The following is a 22095-nucleotide window of genomic DNA, read 5'->3' as shown; positions in this document are numbered from 1 at the left end:
GAGAACAGGCCATCTGGAAGCCCTGTAACTTCAGCAGTCATTGTAAATTCACCATGCACAGATAATTTCTTTACAAATGTTTTTGCACCTCTTAAGTCCAGTCCTTACAGTACATAAGAGAGCTCAAATTTGTAAGCACACTTCTTTAAAGCCAGCTCCACCTTCAGACGAAGCCTGAGCATTACATGAACGGAATAACGAGGACTGTACAGTATCAAACACCATTTGCACAGTAGCATTTGGATGTCACAGTAGCATTTGGACATCACATATTTTGTTGCAGTTTTGACACAGTCCTGCCTGGTACACCGGTATTAATAACTAGGTAGCCTTTTTACAGGTAGGTAGCCGTGTTGGTCTGAGTCGAAGCAAAATAAAAAAAATTCCTTCAGTAGCACCTTAAAGACCAACTAAGTTTTTATTTTGGTATGAGCTTTCGTGTGCATGCACACTTCTTCAGATACGGGTCTGGCTCTTCTGTTTCTAGTGTATCTGAAGAAGTGTGCATGCACACGAAAGCTCATACCAAAATAAAAACTTAGTTGGTCTTTAAGGTGCTACTGAAGGAATTTTTTAAGGTAGCCTTTCATTAGGCATTGTTATTTATTAAGCAGGATCCGGTATGGTTTCAAATTGGATTGGGGGGTGGGGTGGAGGGTCACGTGTTGAGTTTCCTGCATTGCAGGGGGTTGGACTAGATGACCCCCGGGGTGCCTCCAAACTATGAGTCCATGAGTTCCATAGCTGACCGGGGTGGGTGGGTGTTGAACACTCTTGACCTCTCTCCTGTAGCTTCATGGGCACAGGGTCAGTAGCCCCCCCCCCACTCTCTGCTCACTCAGCTTTGGTGGTCTGCAAGGGGGCAGGCCGCTCAAAGTATGGGGCGCATGAGGAAGGTGGCAGATTCAGCAGATGCATCTCTGCACTATGCAATTTCCTCTATGGAGGGGTTAAGTGCCACCTATTTAGACTTCTGATTTCCCATGCAGTTTTTTACAATCAAAAGAAGCTGCTGTGTCAACGTTGTGGGTGAGCGTGGGGTGCCAGGGGACCTTCCATGTATACGAAGGGGTCGTGTGGTGGTGGCGGCGACCAGGACCGGATTTAGGTTTGATGAGGCCCTAAGCTACTGAAGGTAATGGGCCCTTTATATGTCCAGTTGTCCTTTGTCAACAACAAATTGTCGCTTTTGTGTGTGTTGAATATATGCTATATGGTAATTTATGGACCTAATAGGTATCTAAAGCCATTTGCACATGTTGCCATGCAACCAGTCCATGCAGAATGTAGGTGCCCTATAGGTATATAGAAATGAGCAAACCAGTGATATTTTAGGGAGCAGGCTGGCAAGCGGGGACCATTACTTACATCATAGGAGCCTACGCAACACCAAACACTGTTGCTGTATGTAGACTTCTGATTTCCCATACAGTTTTTTACAATCAAAAGAAGCCGCTGGGTCAATGTTGTGGGTGAGCGTGGGGTGCCTGGGGACCTTCAATGCATACGAAGGGGTCGTGGTGGTGGGGACAACAACAGGACACCGACCAGCCCACACCTCTCCACGCCGCCGTACTGGCAGCCGCCATCTTAAGCCTTTCCGCCTTCTGCATCTTTTCCGCTCCGTTCAAGGCTTTGGGCGCCAAAACCTTCTCCAACGGCGGCTTAGTCATTTCATTAAAGAAAAAAATCAGGCGTGGTCTCATTTCTCCCTCCTCCAATCGGCTTCGACGCCTACCGTCGTCGCTTCCTCGCGACGGAGAAGGCGGGGTTACGCTGCTTGCGCCTGAAACCAATCACGAAGCTCTTAGGTCATTTAGTCCAATGGGAGCGAGCGGTGTGTGACAATAGGCGGGTTACTTTTTTTTGCCGCGAAAACGTCTGCCGTTCTCTTCGCGCCGAGGGGGCGGAAGTTTGTTTTTCCCGGGAATCAAGTTTGTGGCTGGGGAAGCAGGTGGGTGCCTTCGGGGTTTGCCAGCCCGGGAGGGCTTGTTGGGGGGGGGGGAAGTAAGTAGGTTTTTACCACTGGGATGTCGGATGGAAGGCCGGGGAAGTGGCCCCTCGCTCCCTAACCGTATTGTCTCCATATCCGGGACCTCTTGTCCTATTGATGGCCTGGCAATGTCAGAATCAAACTTTTTGAAAGAACACGCAAAAAAGTAAAAGTGCAACTGACTGTTGCACATTGGCTTTGTACATGCTCAGATGCACTTTTTATCTTTCTGGGCACTCTACTATGGTTTGGTTTAGGTCTTAGAGGCCAACCCGTGCCTGGTCTCATTTCCCTTTTTTTTGCTCTTTTACAGCTCCTTCCTTTTTCTGTACAGGGAATCGTCATGTCTGGTTTTGATGACCCTGGCATCTTCTACAGTGACAGCTTCGGTGGGGAGCCAGTAGCTGATGAGGGGCAAGTCCGAAAGTCCCAGCTGCAGAAACGTTTCAAAGAGTTTTTAAGACAGTATCGGGTTGGAACAGACCGGACTGGGTTCACCTTCAAATACAGGTACCTTCTTCCTTTTTTTGTTTAACTTGAAGGCTAAAATGCTGCACAGTATCTACTTATCTAGGAGTAAACCCCCATTGAACTTAGTAGGACTTAACTCCTGAGTATATAAGTGTAGTATTGTGCTTTTAATGTATTGTGCTTTTAATATACAGTATTATTGGTTTGGATTAGTATGGCTCTGTTTACTGTATTTATAGGCTGTCCTGTGGCAAAGTTCTCAGGGTCTTTGTTGTTTAGTCGTGTCCAACTCTTCGTGACCCCATGGACCATAGCACGCCAGGCACTCCTGTCCTGCACTGCCTCCCGCAGTTTGGTCAAACTCATGTTCGTAGCTTCGAGAACAGGGTCTTGTGGCACCTTAATGACTAACAAAAATTAGGGTGGCATGAGCCAGCTGACAAATTGTCACAATACTCTTGGATTGTTTTCGCTGCAAGAGGCTAACATGGCTACTACCCCTTTGCAAAGTTCTCAAGGCAGCTCCCAACCAGGGAAAAAAAATAAGATTAAATAACAAAAGCAAAGGAGCATGAGCACAGTAGAATGTTAGTGTGTACTAGGGTGTGAGCTTGTCACTTTTAAGTCCTGCCAAACGAAAACATTTTTCTCTCCCCCCCCACCCATCCACCGTATTAAGAGATGAGCTTAAGCGACATTACAACCTGGGGGAGTACTGGATTGAGGTGGAGATGGAGGACTTGGCAAGCTTTGATGAGGACCTGGCAGACTACCTGTTCAAGCAACCTGCTGAGCACCTGCAGCTGGTATGTATGAGGCAAGGGTGAGATGGCTGGGAGACAGAAATAGTAGGTTGCATTCAGATGAACATGGGCAGCATTGATTTATTATTTTTGTTACTACATATTATATCCCACCTTTCCTCCAAGGAGATCAAGGTGGCATGCTTTAGTCTCCCCTGCCCTTCTCCATATTATCCTCACAACAGCCCTGTGAGGTTGGTTAGACTGAGAGTTGGTCACTGACCTGAGGTCACCCAATGAGTCTCATGGCCAAGTAGAGATTTGAACCCTGGTCTCACAGGTCCTAGTCCAGGTGTCAGCAAACTTTTTCAGCAGGGGGCCGGTCCACTGTCCCTCAGACCTTGTGGGGGGCCGGACTATATTTTGAAAAAAAATATGAACAAATTCCTATGCCCCACAAATAACCCAGAGATGCATTTTAAATAAAAGGACACATTCTACCCATGTAAAAACATGCTGATTCCTGGACTGTCCGTGGGCCGGATTTAGAAGGCGATTGGGCTCCATCTGGTCCCCGGGCCTTAGTTTGGGGACCCCTGTCCTAGTCTAACCACTCCACCATTCTGGCTGTCCCCAAGGGGGACCTGAAACAAAACATTGCTGGCCAGTTATGCCCTCCTCTGTTCCATTGCCCCCTCCTTTATTTTTTGTCAGTCAACCATCGCTTAGTATGCTCAATTCTCCTTTGGTAGTCTTGGGCTTTTTGCCCCTGCCCAATGTACTTCTGCTTACCTTTGGGTTCACCCAAGCATGCTGATACCTCCCTCATATTTCTTAGTGGCTTCATTTCTGTTGACACTTACCACTTGAGCTTGCTAACAAAGGGAGTGATAGACATTGGCTTCTGATGTTCTCAGCAGCACCATTCTTTTTCTCAGCTAGAGGAAGCGGCAAAGGAGGTGGCTGATGAAATAACACGCCCTCGTCCAACGGGAGAGGAGACTCTTCAAGACATTCAAGTCATGCTGAGGTCGGATGCCAATCCAGCCAATATCCGCAGTCTCAAGGTGAGCTGGATGGATTCACTATGATAGACTGAAGAGGAGAAGCTACAGTAGAGCATTTAAATGTGGAGAAACCCTTTGAAGAAAAAAACACATGGTCTTGCTCGATGCCTTATAGTGAGTCAGTAAAAGTGGGTGACAAGCAGTAGTTTTGCAAAAGCCAAAACCAATGTGGATCCCCTCTGTATCCATAAGCCTTGTAAACACAATGATGGTAGTCATCTCTCATTTGTTTGACCCAGGAAGTCTGATGGTTCCCTGTGGGCAGGGAGAGAGTAATCTTTTAAGTTCACATAGGAAGCTGCCCCTGGAAATTTTCGTGCCTATGTCCAAATCTTCCACAATTCTCAGCTTTGAAAATAAAATCATATAAAAACCATATTCTGTAGTCGAGTACGTTAGGCATGTTGTGTACATTCATTAAATGTTTTGATTTGCATTCTTGGCTTTATTTCCCCATTTACCTACCTGCATTTAGAAACTGGAGCACTTTGAGTTTTTTTAAAACTGATTTTGTTAGGTACAGGGGGAAGAGAAATTGTAATTTGTGGATTTACTGCATTTGGCTCTGAACACTTTGGAGTGCAATTTGCAGCTGTTTCCTTTGGAGCTTGTTCACAGCTGTGTTTCCCTCCTGCTTGCTTTGCAGTCGGAGCAGATGTCTCATCTGGTGAAGATCCCAGGAATCATCATCGCTGCAACTGCTGTGAGAGCCAAAGCCACCAGGATCACCATCCAGTGTCGCACATGCCGAAACATCATCCCCAACATTGCCTTGCGCCCTGGCCTGGAAGGATACGCTCTTCCTCGGAAATGCAGCACGTAAGGCTGAAAGTCCCTTTCCCAGTGCACCTCTTCTCTTGTGTGTCTGCCCCATCTCACGTGCAAAATCCTTCTGCAGTGCAGCCCTGTGCATGCCCAGCCACATGTATACGATTGCATTATTTAGAGCTTGCTCTCAGGACACTGGAATTTAGTGGACCTTACTGCCAAGAAACCAGGTACGAGTTTCTGGAGTCTTACAGAGCAATCTAAACTTTGCACCACCAAGGCTCTGCAGAATCACAACCAGGCCACCCACAGCAAATGAAAGGGAGGGGGGGGGACCAGGCAGATCAGCTGTGAGAGTAGCTCAGGATCTAGTGGATCTCAGTCTGGCCCAGCCCCAGAGTGCCCCGCTTTGAGGGTTTGCTGGTCGGGATACTGTTAGGCATTGGGCTGAGCCAGGAGATGCAAGCAAAGGGATGCCTTCACTCAATACATGCATGCCCCGGCGAGGTTTGGATTGCAGCCCCTGTCATTTGTTTTATGGCAGAGTCTTATGTGTGTTTGCTCAGACGTTGATCACACTAAGTTAAATGGATCTTGTTCTCAAGCAGGCAACCGTAAGACTGCAACCTTAGTTTTGCTTAAGGTTTCCTGCCCTCCTCCTAAGATTTTTGATACCTCCTTCATGGGAAATGCAATTGTCCCGTGTTCTCAGAAAGGACCTAAGAATTAAACAGATCAGCAGCTTTTAATCAAGAGCAATTGGCTCACTTGGGGGCTGTGGGTGACTTTGGGGCAGAAGTCCAGGGCCTCTAGATCAAGAAGGACTGGCTGATGGAAAAGATGATGGAAAGCTGATGGAAAGATGCACAGCACCCACCCGCATCAGTTGGTAATATCAGGCTGCTGAGCCCAGAGCCTAAAACTAACCTAATTGTACCACCGCAGAAGAGCAAGTAGTGTGTTGGGTCAATCAAATCCTTTTTACTTTAGCTCAGGTGTGGGGAATCTTTGGCCATCCAGATATTGCTGAACTGCAATTCTTATAAACCCTCAACAAGCACAACCGATGGTGAGAGGTGATGGGCATTCTGGTTCAGCAACATCTGCAAAGGTTCTCCATGCTTGCTTTAGCTGACTTCTATAGACTTTGGTTTACTTTTACTTTTCTCCCAGCAGTGCACAGGTAAAACAACCCTATATCTTTAGTATGTCCTCTGAAGGCTTTCCCTTAACACTTTTGTGAGTAGGGGTCAGGTGAATATATGGTCCCCACATGAAGCTATGGTCTGTGGGTTCAGCAACCTTCCTTGGGCACAGTAGGTAATCTTGGGGCAAGTTTGGTGTCTCTTGGTTCCATTTCCTTAATCTGCAAAACAGGGATTTTCATGACTTGCCAGACTAGGTGTCTTGGACGATGACTTAGACAAAGATTATAAAAGCACACCATGGAACACCTTCTAATGGAATCAGCAAAGGAAGAATGGATACAAAAACTTATGGAATATGCAGAACTGGAAGAATAAGAAATCAAGATAATTATTGAATATTTACAGATGAATTGCGAACAGATAAAAACATTGGCAGGATTGTGTAATAACCTGCGGTTTCATAAGAGTTTATATTTAAAGTAGATAATCAAATGAGCGAATTAAATGAATCTGGATATGCAGAAGATATTTAAAAAAATTAATTTAAGGAACCGCAGGAAAAGGGGGAAGGAAGACAAAACTTTGAAATGTTAAAATGATTGTAGAATTAATAAAATGTATAAATTTGAAAAGTATAAATAAAAACTCTAATGTACAATCTGCTCCCATCTTCCCTGCACCCATTTTCTTCTCTCTCTTGCCCCCCTCCCCTTTTCAGGGAACAGACAGGCCTAACAAAGTGCCCTTTGGACCCATACTTCATTGTTCCGGACAAGTGCAAATGTGTGGATTTCCAGACCCTGAAGCTCCAGGAGTCGCCAGATGCTGTCCCCCATGGGGAGATGCCCAGGCACATGCAGCTCTACTGCGACAGGTGACGACTCCCATCAGCTGATTTAGACAGGGAACTTAGTTGTTAGGAAGAGGGGTTTATTTATCGGTGGTAGAACAAACGCTTTGAAATCAAGAGTTCTCAGGTTCAACCCCCTAGGCACCTCCAGGTAAAAAGTTCAGATAGCAGGTGATGGGGAAAGAGCCCTGTCCGAAAGCCTGGAGAGCTGATGGCAATCAGTGTAGACCAGGGACGGCTAAGCTCTGGCCATCCAGATGTTGGACTACAACTCCCAACAACCCCCACTGGTTCCCATGCTGGCTGGCTGGGACTGATGAGAGTTTGTATCAAAAGATGAGCCAGTCATTTTTATGATAATTCTGCATGGTTTTATGGTGTATGATGCTTTAAAAATTTTTTTTGCTGTGCTGTGTTGGTCTGCCGTAGTCGAAACAAAATTTAAAAAAATCCTTCCAGTAGCACCTTAGAGACCAACTAAGTTTGTCATTGGTGTGAGCTTTCGTGTGCATGCACACTTCTTCAGATACACAGTGTATCTGAAGAAGTGTGCATGCACACGAACGCTAATACCAATGACAAACTTAGTTGGTTTCTAAGGTGCTACTGGAAGGAATTTTTTTATCCTGATATTTATATGAGGGATGGTCTAAAAATACTTCTAGAAATATTAAATAAACAGTATCTAGTGGGGTCGCAGGTTCCTAATCCCTGGTGTAGGCAGTAATCTAGGTGGACCAAATGTTCTGATGCTGATGTAAGACAGCTGCCTATGCTGAACCTGTCATAAGAATGGCTACATTGAACATCTGAGTCTGTTGCAGTGTCCTCTGGCTCTACAAAATTGGATAGAAGAAGATACCAGTGCCTTGACACCTTCTGTGTACTTTCGGGGTATGGGTTGTTAGATAATGGTGATTCCTGAAGACATGAGAATGTAGGTGGGCCACAGGAATGGCCCTGTTGATATTGATTTAAAACTGCAATCCTACGCACACTTATCTGGGAGTAAGTTCCAGTCAACTCGCTGGGTTTTACTTCTGAGTAGGCATGAAATAAGACTGCACTATAAAGCTATTTAGCAAATTTGGAAGGAACCCAAAGACTTATTTTCTAGTCCAATTCCCAGCTGGTACACCGGGTCAACTACCCACCGGCTGAATGACGCAGGAACACAGCGATTGCCATCTTGCTTATGTGCATGTGTTGAAAACAATTACAACATTCTTGGCACGTTGTTAACCACTGTGAGCATTCTAAAGATAGAGATGTACAATGGAAAAGCAAGATAAAAATACCTGATAGTAAATAAAATGGCAAAAGTTTGTCTCCTGGGCCAACTCTGCAATATTTGAGGCATGCCTACTTGGTAATTCTTTTTGTCATTCAAGAGGAAACAAAAAGCAATCTTATAGTTCCACTTTGCTTTCTCTCTTTGCTTATGCTAATAATTTGTTTTTCCCCCAGGTATTTATGTGACAAGGTTGTCCCTGGGAACAGAGTGACCATCATGGGCATCTACTCCATCAAGAAGTCTGGCCTCACAAAGAACAAGGGCCGGGACAATGTTGGCGTGGGCATACGAAGCTCTTACATCCGTGTGGTGGGAATCCAAGTGGACACGGAAGGCTCAGGTAACGCTGCTTTTGGAAAACTCTGCTCCTTTGTTTCTGGTTCTTAATACTGCCCTGCCTATTTTTCGTTCATGTAAACTTGAACCACCTGCTCAGGAATGCTTTGATTTGAAGGGCAGTCCTTTGGTGTTGTGGCTGAGAGGCAACTTAACCTCACGTTAATCCAGGAAATTCCTGTCTCACTACTCAAACTCTGGCCCACTGTGCTAATTTGTCAATGTGGCACATAGAAGTGCTATCGATTTGATTTGTAAATTCACTCTCTGGGGGTACTGAATGCAAATAACTTTGTAGAATAAACAGGAGCAGACATGAATAATCAAACACATCCATCTGTGTAACTGGCACTTTTAAAAGTGCCACATCATGTTCATTCTGCACTTGTAAGGAATCTGCCTTTTAGTGTGGCAACTCCTGCACTTCTGGAACTCCCTGCTGATTGACATTAAGTAGGTATCTTTGCAGTTCTCTTTCTGGGTCCTGCTAAAATCTTTTTTTGATTAGGCAAGCCTAATCAAACGTGAAGTTACCATGTATTTTAATCTACATTTTGCTTGCAATGTATATATTTAACTGTGGATTTTATTTATAATTTGATTTTTTAAATAAAAAAACCCTTCATTTTAGTCTTTGACTTCCATTTTAAATGTGTATTTTAGATACTTTGTAAACCACTTAGGGGTTTTATTTACAACTAAGCCGTATACAAATGTTGTTAAATAAATAAACCTTCTCCGTCTGTATTCTCCTTTCTGAAATAGGGATGAAGTTCTTCTAAGTGTACAGAAAGAAATGGTAATTTTTGGGATGGGGGAAATATAAAAAAAATGGGGGCTACTGTGACATTGCAGTGAATGCTTAAAATGATTAAAATTGAGTGTCCTGAGTGTTTCTGTATTCTCTCCTCTAGGACGTAGTGCCAGTAGTTCTGTGACTCCTCAGGAAGAAGAGGACTTCCGACGACTCGCTTCCATGCCCAATATTTACGAGACAATTGCCAAGAGTATTGCTCCCTCCATCTATGGAAGTGCTGATATCAAGAAGGCTATTGCCTGCATGCTTTTTGGAGGCTCTCGGAAGAGGTATTGGCAATTGGCATGAAGGAAGAACAGAACAGGAATACAGTTAGAAGAAAGTGTCCTTCCATGTTGAAGGAGAGCAGCCCATTTAACAGTTGCATTTGTGTCCAGTGTGTGTCATGACTATTCCCGTCGAGTAGAGTCGAGAGATACCAGAAGTATATTAAAATGAAATGAAGGCCATGTTGGCCACATTCCTTCTTCACTGAGGGTGTCACTAGTTGACCTGGGCAGTTCCTGGCTCACTACTGAAAACTTCCACTCACTAACTTGGAACATAATGCATTAACAAGCCAATCAAATGATAGCACGAGCATCTGTGGCTAATTTAATGCCAATAACTTGGTAAGGTGGAATGGAAGAAGGTACCCTTCCTTCCCAATGGCCTTGAAGCTCTTGGTAGCTGCTTTTCGACAGGCTGGTTCGAAATACATCAACTCTGCTCCTAATAGCAAATTCGGGTGGTGAGTGCTGACAGGTGGAGCCAAAATGGGGCTACTAAGAAATGAGCTCACCTTCTCTCCTCCTCTCTCTGGCTTTACTCTACAGGCTTCCAGATGGGTTGACCCGCAGAGGGGATATTAATCTGCTCATGTTGGGAGACCCAGGCACAGCCAAGTCCCAGCTGCTGAAGTTTGTAGAAAGATGTTCACCCATTGGGGTAAGTGTCCTGAGGCACAGTTGCATATTGCCACTTTGGGATTAAAAATAGAAAAATCCGTACTGTTTTATTGCACCACAAAGAAATAGCCACACAATGCATCAGAAATACCCAACTGAATTCACACGAATATAACCTATGGATATATCAAAAATGCATTCAAACTGATCTTTGATGGGCATGGGTTACTGCTGTCAGTAATCTCTGCTCTAGGGACCTCGTTTGGCTTGTTGCAATACACTCTTTGCAGGCTGCCCTTGAAAACAGAAGCTATAGCAAGTGCAGAATATGGCTGCCAGGTTTATTAACTGGAGAAGTTATATGGGATCATGGACCACCTATCTTAATAGTTCTACACCAGCTGCCTGTATGCTCCTGGGCTTGATTATAATGCCTTGTATGGCCCAGAGCTCAAATATCTACAGGAGATCCTTCCTGACCCCATAATAGACAATTCAGAAATTTTGTTGGGGGGTGGGGGCTTTCCTTGCAGTTCCTGCCAAGATTCGGAGTGGGGTGTACACAGAAGGCCCATCTCCATGATAGGGTTTTGACTCAGGATGATGTCCCCCTTTGAGATGTATGTTTCCCACATTACAGTGGTACCTCGCAAGACGAATGCCTTGCACAACGAAAAACTCGCAAGATGAAAGCGTTTGTCAATCTTTTTGTTGACTTGCAAGACTAATTTTTCTATGGCTGTGCTTCGCAAGACGAAATTGTTTGCATTTTATTTTTGCTTTGCTTTGTTTAAATTTGAAAACCGCAAGACAAAATTTTCGCAATACAAAACGACTCGCGGAACGAATTAATTTTGTCTTGCAAGGCATCACTGTATTGGGTTACACCAGATTTTCCATAAACTGACTGGGCTGAAGAGTGTATGCATCTGACATGCCATGCATTTCTCTCTCTCTCTCTCTCTCTCTCTCTCTCTCTCTCTCTCTCTCTCTCTCTCTCTCTCTCGGTTTCTCTCTCAGGTGTACACCTCTGGGAAAGGCAGCAGTGCAGCTGGCCTGACAGCTTCGGTGATCAGAGACCCATCTTCACGGAGTTTCTTCATGGAAGGAGGAGCCATGGTGCTGGCTGATGGGGGAGTGGTTTGCATTGATGAGTTTGACAAGGTGCGAAGGGAGTGCGCCAGCAAAATTCTGCGTTACCATATGTTCAATGGTTGAAGCAGGTCTCCTAGCACAGCAGCTTTCTCCAACATAGAGCCTTCCAGATGCTGCGGATCACATCTCCCATCATCTCTGGTCATTGAACGTGTTGGCTGGGGCTGATGGGAGTTTTAGTCCAAAGCAACCGGCTGTTAGGATCTCTTACACATGAGTAGGACCCTGGAAGAGACACATGCCCGACTGGCATGTTTCCTCCCTCCTGGTCAATCGTTCGGGAGCTTCAAAAGCTTTCTTCAGCCCCAACATCACAGCGACTAATGCCAAGAAGCATTAACACACTTAGGGATCCGCAGAATTTGCGCAGTTGCATAACAGACCTCAGCAACTCAGCATTTTGGCCAATCTACTTTTATTTACATATAAACACACACGGAGCACTGCAACATGGCTTCCTCTCTCTAGCATCAGACAGCAAAGAGAAAGAACAAAGGACAATAGTCTCACTTCAGGAAACACAGTAACACAAAAATCCTGTCTTCGTCACTTCCCACTGTGGAATGAAAACATACACCATCTTGTGATAAACAGCAATCCCATGACAGCAGACATGGGGAATGAATCTTTAACACCGGCAACCAGTTAGCTTTGGGGATGCCACAAAAAATGAGGGCAGGACAGTGTATTAATATATATTAAGTAATGCATAATATAAGCAGATGCTAGGAGGCCAACTAGCCCTTTAAAAAAACACACCATTAGGGCTGTGGGCAAATGGTTACAATCCTGAGGTAAAAGTTTTTCAAAATGTTGATCATATGCCGTCTAGATTCATTTGTTGCATGAAAGGTTTACATTCTGAAGTTTAAAAGTCGGTAGTTTGCCTCTAGCCACTGGTTAATGGATAAATAAAAATATTGTAGTGCAGCCCTCAAGGAGGGGGAGATGGGGTAGCATCTTGCGTCAGTTGCAAGAGCAGGAAATAGTATAGACCAGGCATGGCCAAACTCAGCCCTCCACCTGTTTTGGGACTACCAACTCCCACCATTCCTAGCTAACAGAACCAGTGGTCAGGGATGATGGGAATTGTAGTCCCAAAACAGCCGGAGGGTGAAGTTTGGCCATGCCTGGTGTAGACTGTTTGATGCTCTCTTCCATTCCTATGAGAAACCTGACTCTATAATTTTTCTGGATTCTGTTTCTCCTCTCCCCCCCCCCTCTTTTTTTGTTTCTATAGATGCGTGAGGATGACAGAGTGGCTATCCATGAAGCGATGGAGCAGCAAACCATCTCCATTGCCAAGGTGAGCTCCGTTGCCAAGGCAGCAGCGACCTTTTAGGCATGGCGTCCCACCTGCTTGCTTTAAGTATCTTCAGCCTGTGAGTCTTAACTTGGATCTCTGATTTGGCTTTTAAATGGTAAGGACCCAATGAAGCGGGGCTAATTTCTTCTCACTGGCATGCAAAAGAAAAAGAGCTGATGAGTTTCAAGGATTAACCTTCACCCTATGGGCCTGGTCTGCGTTCAGTACTTGCACGTGGGTTTACGTGCCCGTTGATTTTGCATTATTTACTGACATGCTTCGGATTCCCGCTGACGTGACTTTTTTCCTTTTCGCCTTGGTGCGCTCACACAGGCCGGTATCACGACCACCCTAAACTCACGCTGCTCCGTGTTGGCAGCTGCCAACTCTGTCTTTGGTCGCTGGGACGAAACTAAAGGCGAAGAGAACATAGATTTCATGCCCACCATCCTTTCCCGATTTGACATGATCTTCATTGTCAAGGATGAGCACAATGAGGAAAGAGATATGGTAGGTGGGCTGGGTAGCTTTGTGTACAGGGGAAGGCACTGCAGGGCTGCCTGCCGGGGAAACCAACTACCTCGTAATAGCAGAAGAGGGACTGTGTCTTCAGACATGACCCTGCTTTTCATGCATTTGTCATGGCAGAGCACTTCTGGAGGATAGGATAGGCCCTTGACCCCAACAGTCTATGTTTTCTGTTCGGCTTGCCCTCCTAGGTAGCATAACATCCTTGATAGGATTCAGCATTTCTGCAGGCTGGGAAGCTGAAATCCAAAGGCCAATCTGAACAAATCTTGTGCTCCAAGTCCCATATCTGCCCCATAATGCTTTGCTGCTCGATGAGGCCACACAACCTCGCAGCCTCTGGCATGGGAATATTGTGCCGTCTGCCTGCACAAGATGATTTTATTTGCAAGGCTGCAGAGCACGCTGTAAACTGAGACTGCTTCCTAAAGGATAGATAATAACTGAGAACTAAGGCAAGGAGTTAGAGCCTAGCCTGCACTTGTTTAAATGAATTCTTTGCTGGCCATATGTTTCCTGCATGTTTAAAAGACTCCTGTTTGGTGTGCTTCGTGCTTCCAACCCCTCCTGCTCTGTGGTGTATCCACAGATACTGGCCAAGCACGTGATGGCTCTGCATGTGAGTGCTCTGACCCAGACCCAAGCTGTGGAGGGGGAGATTGAGCTGAACAAACTGAAGAAGCTGATCGCCTACTGCCGAGCGTGAGTCAATTGAGAAATTGTAGCACCGTCACCTGGGAAGGATGGCAAGCGCTTCTAAACAAGCTGTACAGTATAGTGGGCTGAGACCTAGCTAGTTGTAATGTGCCCCTTTCCTGCTCTCCATACCTTCTTTAACTAAAAGCAGCCTGAATAGCTGTGAATGTCACAATGCTAAAAAGCCTTGTCCACCTTAGCTTTTGAAAGCTCAGAGTGAATTCTTTTGTTGCTCTAAAGCAAACGGAGGGGTGCCAGTGAACAAATATTGACACCACCACTGCCCCCCATTCCTAACCCTCCCAACATTTTCACTGGCATTCCTCATCACATTGCATTCTGGTGTCAAGGGCCATATCCCACAAACCACAAGGCCAAGTCTTCTACAACTATGTGAAGGCATATTGCTCCAGTATAACCTTGATAACTTGCCATTCAAACTTCAGTTTCTGGAATTTGGGTTCCGCTTAGCAGTTTTGGGTAGTGCTTCCGAGTTTAATGACAGTGCTGAGTCATTGGAGATGCTGTGGGGGAAAAGCTGGATTAGATCTCCAAAAATCTGCTCTCAAAAATATAAAGCTGTTTCTAGCTTGGGGTTTGAATGGGACGGAGACTCTTCCAGATGGGTGAGACTGGGGAAAATCTGTGGCAGAGCCAGTTGGTAGGGAAGCCTCTGGTAGAATTGTGTGGGTTTGGTGCGCCCTCTGATTTATTAAGCCCTGCAATGTCCTCTGCAGGAAGTGCGGCCCTCGTCTTTCTGCAGAGGCCGCAGAGAAGCTGAAGAACCGCTACATCCTCATGCGCAGCGGAGCCCGCCAGCACGAGAGGGAAACCGACCGTCGATCCAGCATTCCCATTACAGTCAGGTGAGGTGGCAGCAGGTGTCTGTGAGGGATGGGAAGGAATGAAAGGATGGTGCCTAAGAGGATGGCCTAGGAGGCCTCTTGTTCTTGGCAGGCTCCCTTGCGTGAGGCCAAGACAGATGCACTGTTGAGGCAAGACGGTCAGATCTTTCTCAGGGAAATTGCGTTGGATGACGGATGTGTATCCTTCTGCTGGCTGCTTGGATCGAGTGGGGGGCACAGATGCTGTATGAAGGTTCTCTTCAAGGAATCTTGCCTGTGGTTGGGCTTGGCCTGGGCCATGAAATAGGACTGCGTGCCGATGAGAAGGGAGACTTGGCTATGTGAGGCTTTGTTCTCTGCCTGGCCTAGTTTTTGCTGAGATGGTAATGTTGCACCTCAAGTGTAGAAAGTGTTTCATGACAATGTTCTTGGCACAGGAATACATTGCTGCGTTAACTGCTCCCATAATCTCTTGACCAGCTGGAATGCAGATCCTCTTCAATCAATCAATCAATCCCTGCACATAGAAATCTGTATCTCAATGGCAAGCATAGGTTTGGGTCCCTTCTTCCTTGTCATATAGCTGCTTTATTTTCCTACTTATAGATGTGCATTCTGTGTTGAAATGCAACGTGTCTAGACTTAAGGGCAATTTCTACCCTCTGTTAACAATTGCAATTTCTAGCAAGTGTTTCTTCTGTTCCCGGCATTTGATTGAGGCTTTGCCTCCGTAAGTTTCCAGTTCCCTTGCTGCGATAACCTTCATTTCTTTCCCCTTCGAGATATATACAGTGGTACCTCGGAAGTCAAACGGAATCCATTCCGGATGTCTGTTTGACTTCAAAAACATTTGAAAGCCGTAGAAGTCAGGTTGGACGTTCGGGTTCCAAAGAACGTTCACAAACCGGAACCACTCACTTCCGGGTTTGCTGCATTCGGGAGCCAAAACATTCAACTCGCAAGGTGTTCAGGATCCAAGGTACGACTGCTTATGATGTTTCATTTCTGCCATGCAGGCAGCTGGAGGCCATTGTGCGGATTGCAGAGTCCCTCAGCAAGATGAAGCTCCAACCTTTTGCCACGGACGCAGATGTCGAGGAAGCCCTGCGGCTCTTCCAGGTGTCTACGCTCGATGCTGCCATGTCGGGCAGCCTCTCAGGTGAGACAACAAAACAGCAGCACACTTGCACGACACCCGTGTCCTCTGGAAGTGTTTGGGTATACATAGTCTTGTTGGAAAGATACAAAATGTGCTCTTTCCAGTGGAAAAGGCAGTCAATAGCCTGTGCCATTGATTTACAAGGTGGGTTTAGGCCAGGCCACTTTCCCTTCTGGACGGCGTTCCAGAGGCCACAGGCCAGCAGGGTTTAAAGCAGGGGACATTCCCAGCCCTATTTGGAGATGCTGAGGATTGAACCTGGTACGTTTTGCATGTAGATGCACTATACCCCTAGTCCACCCACCCCATTGTACTGTGTTAACTAGGTGGTGCCCACAGATTTTTGCATTTAAGCTTTCGTAAAGAGAACTGCATTTAAATCTCTTCCCTAGGCGTGGAGGGTTTCACTACCCAGGAGGACCAGGAGATGCTGTCGCGCATTGAAAAGCAGCTCAAGCGTCGCTTTGCCATTGGCTCCCAAGTATCCGAACACAGCATCATCCAGGATTTCGTGAAGCAAGTGAGTTCAGTGGGTCAGGCAATTCATGGCAAGCCTGGGAGAGGCTGGCAGAATTTGCGACCTACACGCTACCTGCCAAACACTGATAATCCGTCTCTGTTTGCGGTCCTTCAAAGGCAGTAAAAAAATTTTTTAAGAGGCTTACACAAACCAAGGGTTGCAGTATCATGAGATGCTATCCATCCCTGGTGTGCACTTCAGAAATTTGGCTTTGTTGAGGTTACAAGTTGCGCAGGCCTGAGCTAGAGCCCTTGTGGACTTCTACTTCCATTGAAGAGAAACTTTTGTACAGTGGTACCTCGGGTTACAGACGCTTCAGGTTACAGACTCCGCTAACCCAGAAATAGTACCTTGGGTTAAGAACTTTGCTTCAGGATGAGAACAGAAATCGTGCGGCGGCAGCAGGAGGCCCCATTAGCGAAGGTGGTACCTCAGGTTAAGAACAGTTTCAGGTTAAGAACAGACTTCCAGAACGAATTAAGTTCTTAACCTGAGGTACCACTGTACTGCCCTTAATTGTTTTACATTGCTAGTAAGTAAGTAAAACTAATACGGTCAAAGACCAGCAAATTTTACATTGCTATACAACTGCCCTGGTATTTTATGAAAGGATATTTATATTCTATAAATAGAAATAAGTACACACACCTGATCTCCTTATCCACCTTCATTGAAGAGCAACAGACTGGGGGATATTTATTTTAAAAACAAACACTTCCTAGCTGCTTTCACGGTTTCTTCATGATGCTGAAAGATCTGAAGTGTGTGTTTTCTGAAACAATAACATTTCACACTCAAGGATTTTCTACCTGACCTCCCCACCTGCTTGAGGTTTACTATAACCAAGCCTAGAATTGACTCCCTTTTTTGTGTGTTAACACCAGGCACTTAACACACCTAACGTAGTTGAGGGCTCTTCATCACTCACTCCTGTTACGCTCTTGCCCTGCTTATGAGATTCCCAGAGGAATCTGATTGGCCGCTAAGAGGACAGGACTGTTACGAAAGTTTTTCTTAAGTTCTCACCTTGCTTCCGACGCTGCAAGTCATCTCTGAAGCAGGTTAAGAGGGGTCTGTTCACTTCATCTCCATGGGAACAAGCCAACAGTTCTGCTTTTGGAAGCCAAAGTTCCCGCACCCCCTAAACAGATTGCATGACGTCTACTTGCAGGCTCAGGCCACAGTGCCATGTATCATTGCCCAGTAAGGAAAGGTTCTGGAAAAGCTACTGTGGCACCCATGGGGGGCGTAGGGCAGCTTTCTCATGAGCTGTTCACCCACAGCAAGCCCTGGGGTGAGGTTGAGCAGCTGGCCACACTCTCATTTTGATTTGGCTCTGAGCATGCCATCTTCGGCAAGCTGTTGGGGATAATGCTCTGAAGGGCACATGAGGGATGCAGTTCTGCTGCTGAAGTGAAGCAGGGTTAGCCCTGTAAGCTGCCTGCATAGGAGACCAACTAGGAAGCGCATGAAGGGGCTCTGTGCTCTTTTGAAGGAAGGAAGAGGGGGAATAAGGCGTGACTGTCCCCACATGAGGATGTGGCTTTTGTGTGCAAGAGGGCTGTAGAGCTATCGCTGGAGCCCTGCTTCTCATCACTGAGGATGCAACCCTGCACACCTACCACTGCCACATCCAGCTCTGAACCTTCTCTGCTCTCTCAAGTTACTTGAGCTGGATCGACCCCACTGGCAAGGACCATAGACCCATAATACATAAACAGCACAGAGTGGAAATGAAAAGAAGAAGAAGCGTTTGACCTTCTCTGCCTCACCCACCCCACTTTTCCCTTCAAACCCTGCACTGTGTTTTGTTGCATCTCAGAAGCAAAGCTTCTCTGCTAGAGCAGACACTAATCTTGACACCCTGCACAATCAATTTAGCCAGGAGCTGGCCTCTTAACTCACCCAACATCCCCACCCCCTCCCCAGTTCAGCGATTGTTTTTCAGCCTGGGTCCGGTCTACCTGTGAGATCTCCTCATTCCATCTATGTCCACCTGACTACTTTGACCTATGGAACTGGTGCTCACAGCTTTCACTCTCGCCACATTTGTAAGTACAGTGGTACCTTCGTTCTCTAACTTAATCCAATCCAGGAGTTCGAAAACCAAGGCGCAGCTTCCGATTGGCTATAGGAGCTTCCTGCACTCAAAAGCAGAAGCCGCGTTGGATGTTCAGCTTCCAAAAAATGTCCGCAAACCGGAACACTTACTTTTAGGTTTGCAGCATTCGGGAGCCGATTTGTTTGGGAGCCAAGCAGTTCAAGTACCAAGGTACCACTGTAATTTGATATTTTAGTGTGGCAGCACTTGCACTTTGGAACTCCCTGCCTGTTGATATCAGACAGGTGCCTTCCCTGTGTGCTTTTTGGTGCCCACTACAGACAAGCCTATGCAGATATGTAGAATATTGACAAGTTTTTTTATTAAAAAAACCCATTGATTTTAAATAGTTCTTTAAAAAATTATTTATAATTTCATTGTTTTATCCTTTTCATAAACCACTTTGAAGGTGGTGAGTTTTTTTAAGAAACAACTAAGCGGCATATGCATTTAGTGAAATAAAATAGACAGTGGGCCTCACAGACTCTCTCACCTCCTTCCCAGAAATACCCTGAGCATGCCATCTACAAAGTGCTACAACTCATGATGCGCCGTGGCGAGATCCAGCATCGCATGCAGCGCAAGGTCCTCTATCGCATCAAGTAGAACGCCACTTCCTTCCGTGAGCTTCAGAAGCGGATTGGCTCTCCCCACCACACCTGACACAAAAGTTATGTGAGTCCCCTCGGGCTGTTTGCTTCCTGTCCCTACCACAAAGGTCCTTCAGAGACTGGCCCCATCTATGTCTTGCGGATGGAAACTCTTCATGGCACAGAGGCTGATAAGAAGAGCTGTTGTTATTTTGTTCCAGCTTTCCCATTAAAGTGTCGCATTGGTGTTTTGCTAGAACACCAAAAGCTTTTTAGCTGCATTGAAACTTAATAAATAAAATATAGTCGTGTTTGTTGCGGGCGTGTGAGTGTTTGGTGGGCTGCCCGGCAAACATGCAAGAGGGTCACTTTCCCAGCTTGTTTCTGCTAGATCCTGTTCACACAAGGCCTAGAAGCTTAGTCCAGGAAATTAATACCACAATCTGAAGTGATACACATTGCACGGTGATGTCAAGTGGGCCTGCATTGAGGTCGCCTGCTGAGACAGTTCCGGGAGCGAAGAGTTTGCAGGAAATAAAAATCCTTCCCTTGAGTTTTAGTTCCAATGCATGTTTATGCCACCTGATTCTTGTGCACGGCAGTGACACATCGGTAATTAATTAATTGCCAGTTACTAACTTAAAGTCATTTGTGTGTGCGTATGTGTCATTCAGTGGTAGAGGCAAGGAAGGAAGCGTGCTGATGGTTGCAGAGAGGAGATGCTGGGATAAATCCCCCCTTTTTTGCAGAAACGGATACAGCAGGTCCAGGGAACCATTGGCCCTCCAGATGTTGTTGAACCACAACTCCCATCAGCACTGGCAAGAATGACAGTGGTAGACAGGGACGTTGGGAGTTATCATTTGGCAACATTGGGAGAGCCAACACCTGACAGAGGTAAACTTTGGGATCTGTTCCCATAGGATATGGGGGTGCCCACGAACTTTGAAAGGGAGTTAGACCAATTCATGCAGGATAAGTCATGATGGCTTTTTTAACCTTTGCCTAGTGGAGGCAAAATGCCTCTGAATACCAGCTGTCTACAGACACCAGGAGGAAAGGGGCTATTGCCCTTATGTTCAGTTTCTAGGATTCTTACATTCCTACATTGCAGGGGGTTGGACTAGTGGACCCTTGGGGGTCCCTTCCAGCTCTTAAGATTCCATGATCTACATCTCATTGGCTGCTGTGGAAAACAGGATGCTGGACTAAATAGGCCTTGATGATATTTTTGCAGGGCACTTAAGAGTTACTTCTAGACGACCATTAATGCCAGAGCGGAGGCAGCAAAGAGTCCAGCCTTATTCTTGCAAGTAGGGAAAGGGTTTAACCAGAAAGGAGCCAAGACCCTTGGGCCAGGTAGCAAATGCTCACGGGTGAGGGGGTTGCACACCTGCACAGCTTTCCTGCAAGCGCTTATGCTCTCTTTTAGGGAAAGATAAGTTTCTGCACGTAGTACTGCCCCCAAAGTGCAAATGTTCTCTCGTACGTGCTCTGAGGGAATATGTCCTTAATACATTTTTATTTTGTGCTGCCCCCCCCCCCCGGTGTTGCACAAAGGAGCACCTCAAAAAGAAATTCACGAAGGTCATCCTAAGAAAATCCTCTGCTACCATTAAAGCCAAATAACAGGACCAACATAACGGGGATAGTTATTTTGTATGCTAAGTTATCCCCCAAAGCCTTGTCAATAAAGTGACCTCTTTGCCTGCCCAGTATCTTAACACAAGTAGGTATTATATGCACATGGAACGGCTTTACACAAACCACCTTCCTTCCTAGTTGGTTAGATTGGGCTGTATGCAGTGGTAGGACTATTCAGGGCAGAGCCTTTAAAATTAATGGGCATGGCTAACTTAGATTCCTTCATTTCCGTAGGTCTGCTCTGAGTTTAACTCAGTTGCCTACAAGCCATAGTATATCTTAAGGGCAACGCCTGCTTTTAACTTTTGGGTAGTGTATTGTGGTTTGAACTGGACACGGGTGGCGCTGTGGTCTAGAGTCTAGACCACTGAGCTTCTTGGGCTTGCCTATTGGAAGCTTGGCGGTTCGAATCCCGTTGCTCTGTCTCAGTTTTTGCCAACCTAGCAGTTCAGAAGCACTCTAGTGCAAGTAGATAAATACAGGTGAAACTCGGAAAATTAGAATATCGTTGAAAAGTGCATTTTTTTTCAGTAATCCAACTTAAAAGGTAAAACCAATATATGAGATAGTTGCATGACATGCAAAGCAAGATATGTCACGCCTTTATTTGTTGTAATTATTTGTCGTTAGGTGGGTCATTTATAAATGGAATGTAATTAATGAAATTTGTGATAGCAATGTTTATTTCTATATTATTGTAACTATTTGTTTTATTACTGTGGAATTTCCAAAAGAAACTGTTCGTTAAAATTTTTAAAAAAGAAAAAATAATAAGTTGCATTACTGAAATAAATGCACTTTTTGATTATAATTCTAATTTTCCGAGTTTCACCTGTAGGTCTTCTTCTTTGGCGATCACTCGTAGCAGAGTAAGATTGTCTTCCATAAACACGGTTTTAACAATGGGCCCGTAAGTGACTGTGGGGGCCAATTCTGGATCCACACGTCCTTCCACAGTGGGGACATTGGTTTCTGGGCGGGAGTTGATCACGGTGTGGATTTGCCAAGCATGCCTTCCTCTTAGCACACTTCTCCCTTGCGTCCTAAGTTCGAGCATCTTCAAAGCCCATGACACCTTTGTTAAAGGCTGTTCTCCATCTGGAGCGTTCGCAGGCCAGTGTTTCCCAAATAGGTACCGCTGCAGCGGCAAGGTAAACTCTGTTTCCATGCGCTCTGG

At 45.7% G+C, this 22095-nt stretch overlaps 1 protein-coding gene across 2 annotated transcripts; it reads left to right on the top strand.

The window, feature by feature from the left end:
• Positions 1–1824: 1824 nt before the first annotated feature.
• MCM5 (minichromosome maintenance complex component 5) lies at positions 1825–19585 on the top strand. Of its 2 annotated transcripts, none has more exons than XM_035128482.3 (17): positions 1825–1954; positions 2307–2503; positions 3144–3270; positions 4146–4274; positions 4921–5093; positions 6909–7064; positions 8508–8674; positions 9585–9756; positions 10303–10414; positions 11395–11538; positions 12770–12835; positions 13169–13345; positions 13953–14065; positions 14797–14925; positions 15921–16063; positions 16456–16583; positions 19189–19585. In XM_035128482.3, exons 2-17 carry the CDS (start codon positions 2337–2339, stop codon positions 19288–19290), a joined length of 2205 nt encoding a protein of 734 aa, XP_034984373.1. In that variant the 5' UTR covers positions 1825–1954; positions 2307–2336; the 3' UTR covers positions 19291–19585. The 2 variants fall into 2 exon arrangements, with proteins under 2 accessions (XP_034984373.1, XP_034984374.1); XM_035128483.3 differs by having other exon boundaries at positions 1833–1954; positions 2328–2503.
• Positions 19586–22095: the final 2510 nt, after the last annotated feature.

This window comes from Zootoca vivipara, chromosome 9 (genome assembly GCF_965207765.1).
Source record: "Zootoca vivipara chromosome 9, rZooViv2.hap1.1, whole genome shotgun sequence".
In the NCBI taxonomy this organism is placed as follows: domain Eukaryota; kingdom Metazoa; phylum Chordata; class Lepidosauria; order Squamata; family Lacertidae; genus Zootoca; species Zootoca vivipara.
The sequence above is the reverse complement of the archived record's forward strand: the minus strand, read 5'-3'. Positions and strand labels throughout refer to the sequence as shown.

Excerpts from the sequence above, each read along its gene's own strand:
- MCM5 (XM_035128482.3), top strand. The coding sequence starts at position 2,337 with ATGTCTGGTTTTGATGACCCTGGCATCTTCTACAGTGACAGCTTCGGT. Across the intron at positions 11,539-12,769 it reads GCATTGATGAGTTTGACAAG|ATGCGTGAGGATGACAGAGT; the intron begins GTGCGAAGGGAG and ends TTGTTTCTATAG. Across the intron at positions 13,346-13,952 it reads ACAATGAGGAAAGAGATATG|ATACTGGCCAAGCACGTGAT; the intron begins GTAGGTGGGCTG and ends GTGTATCCACAG.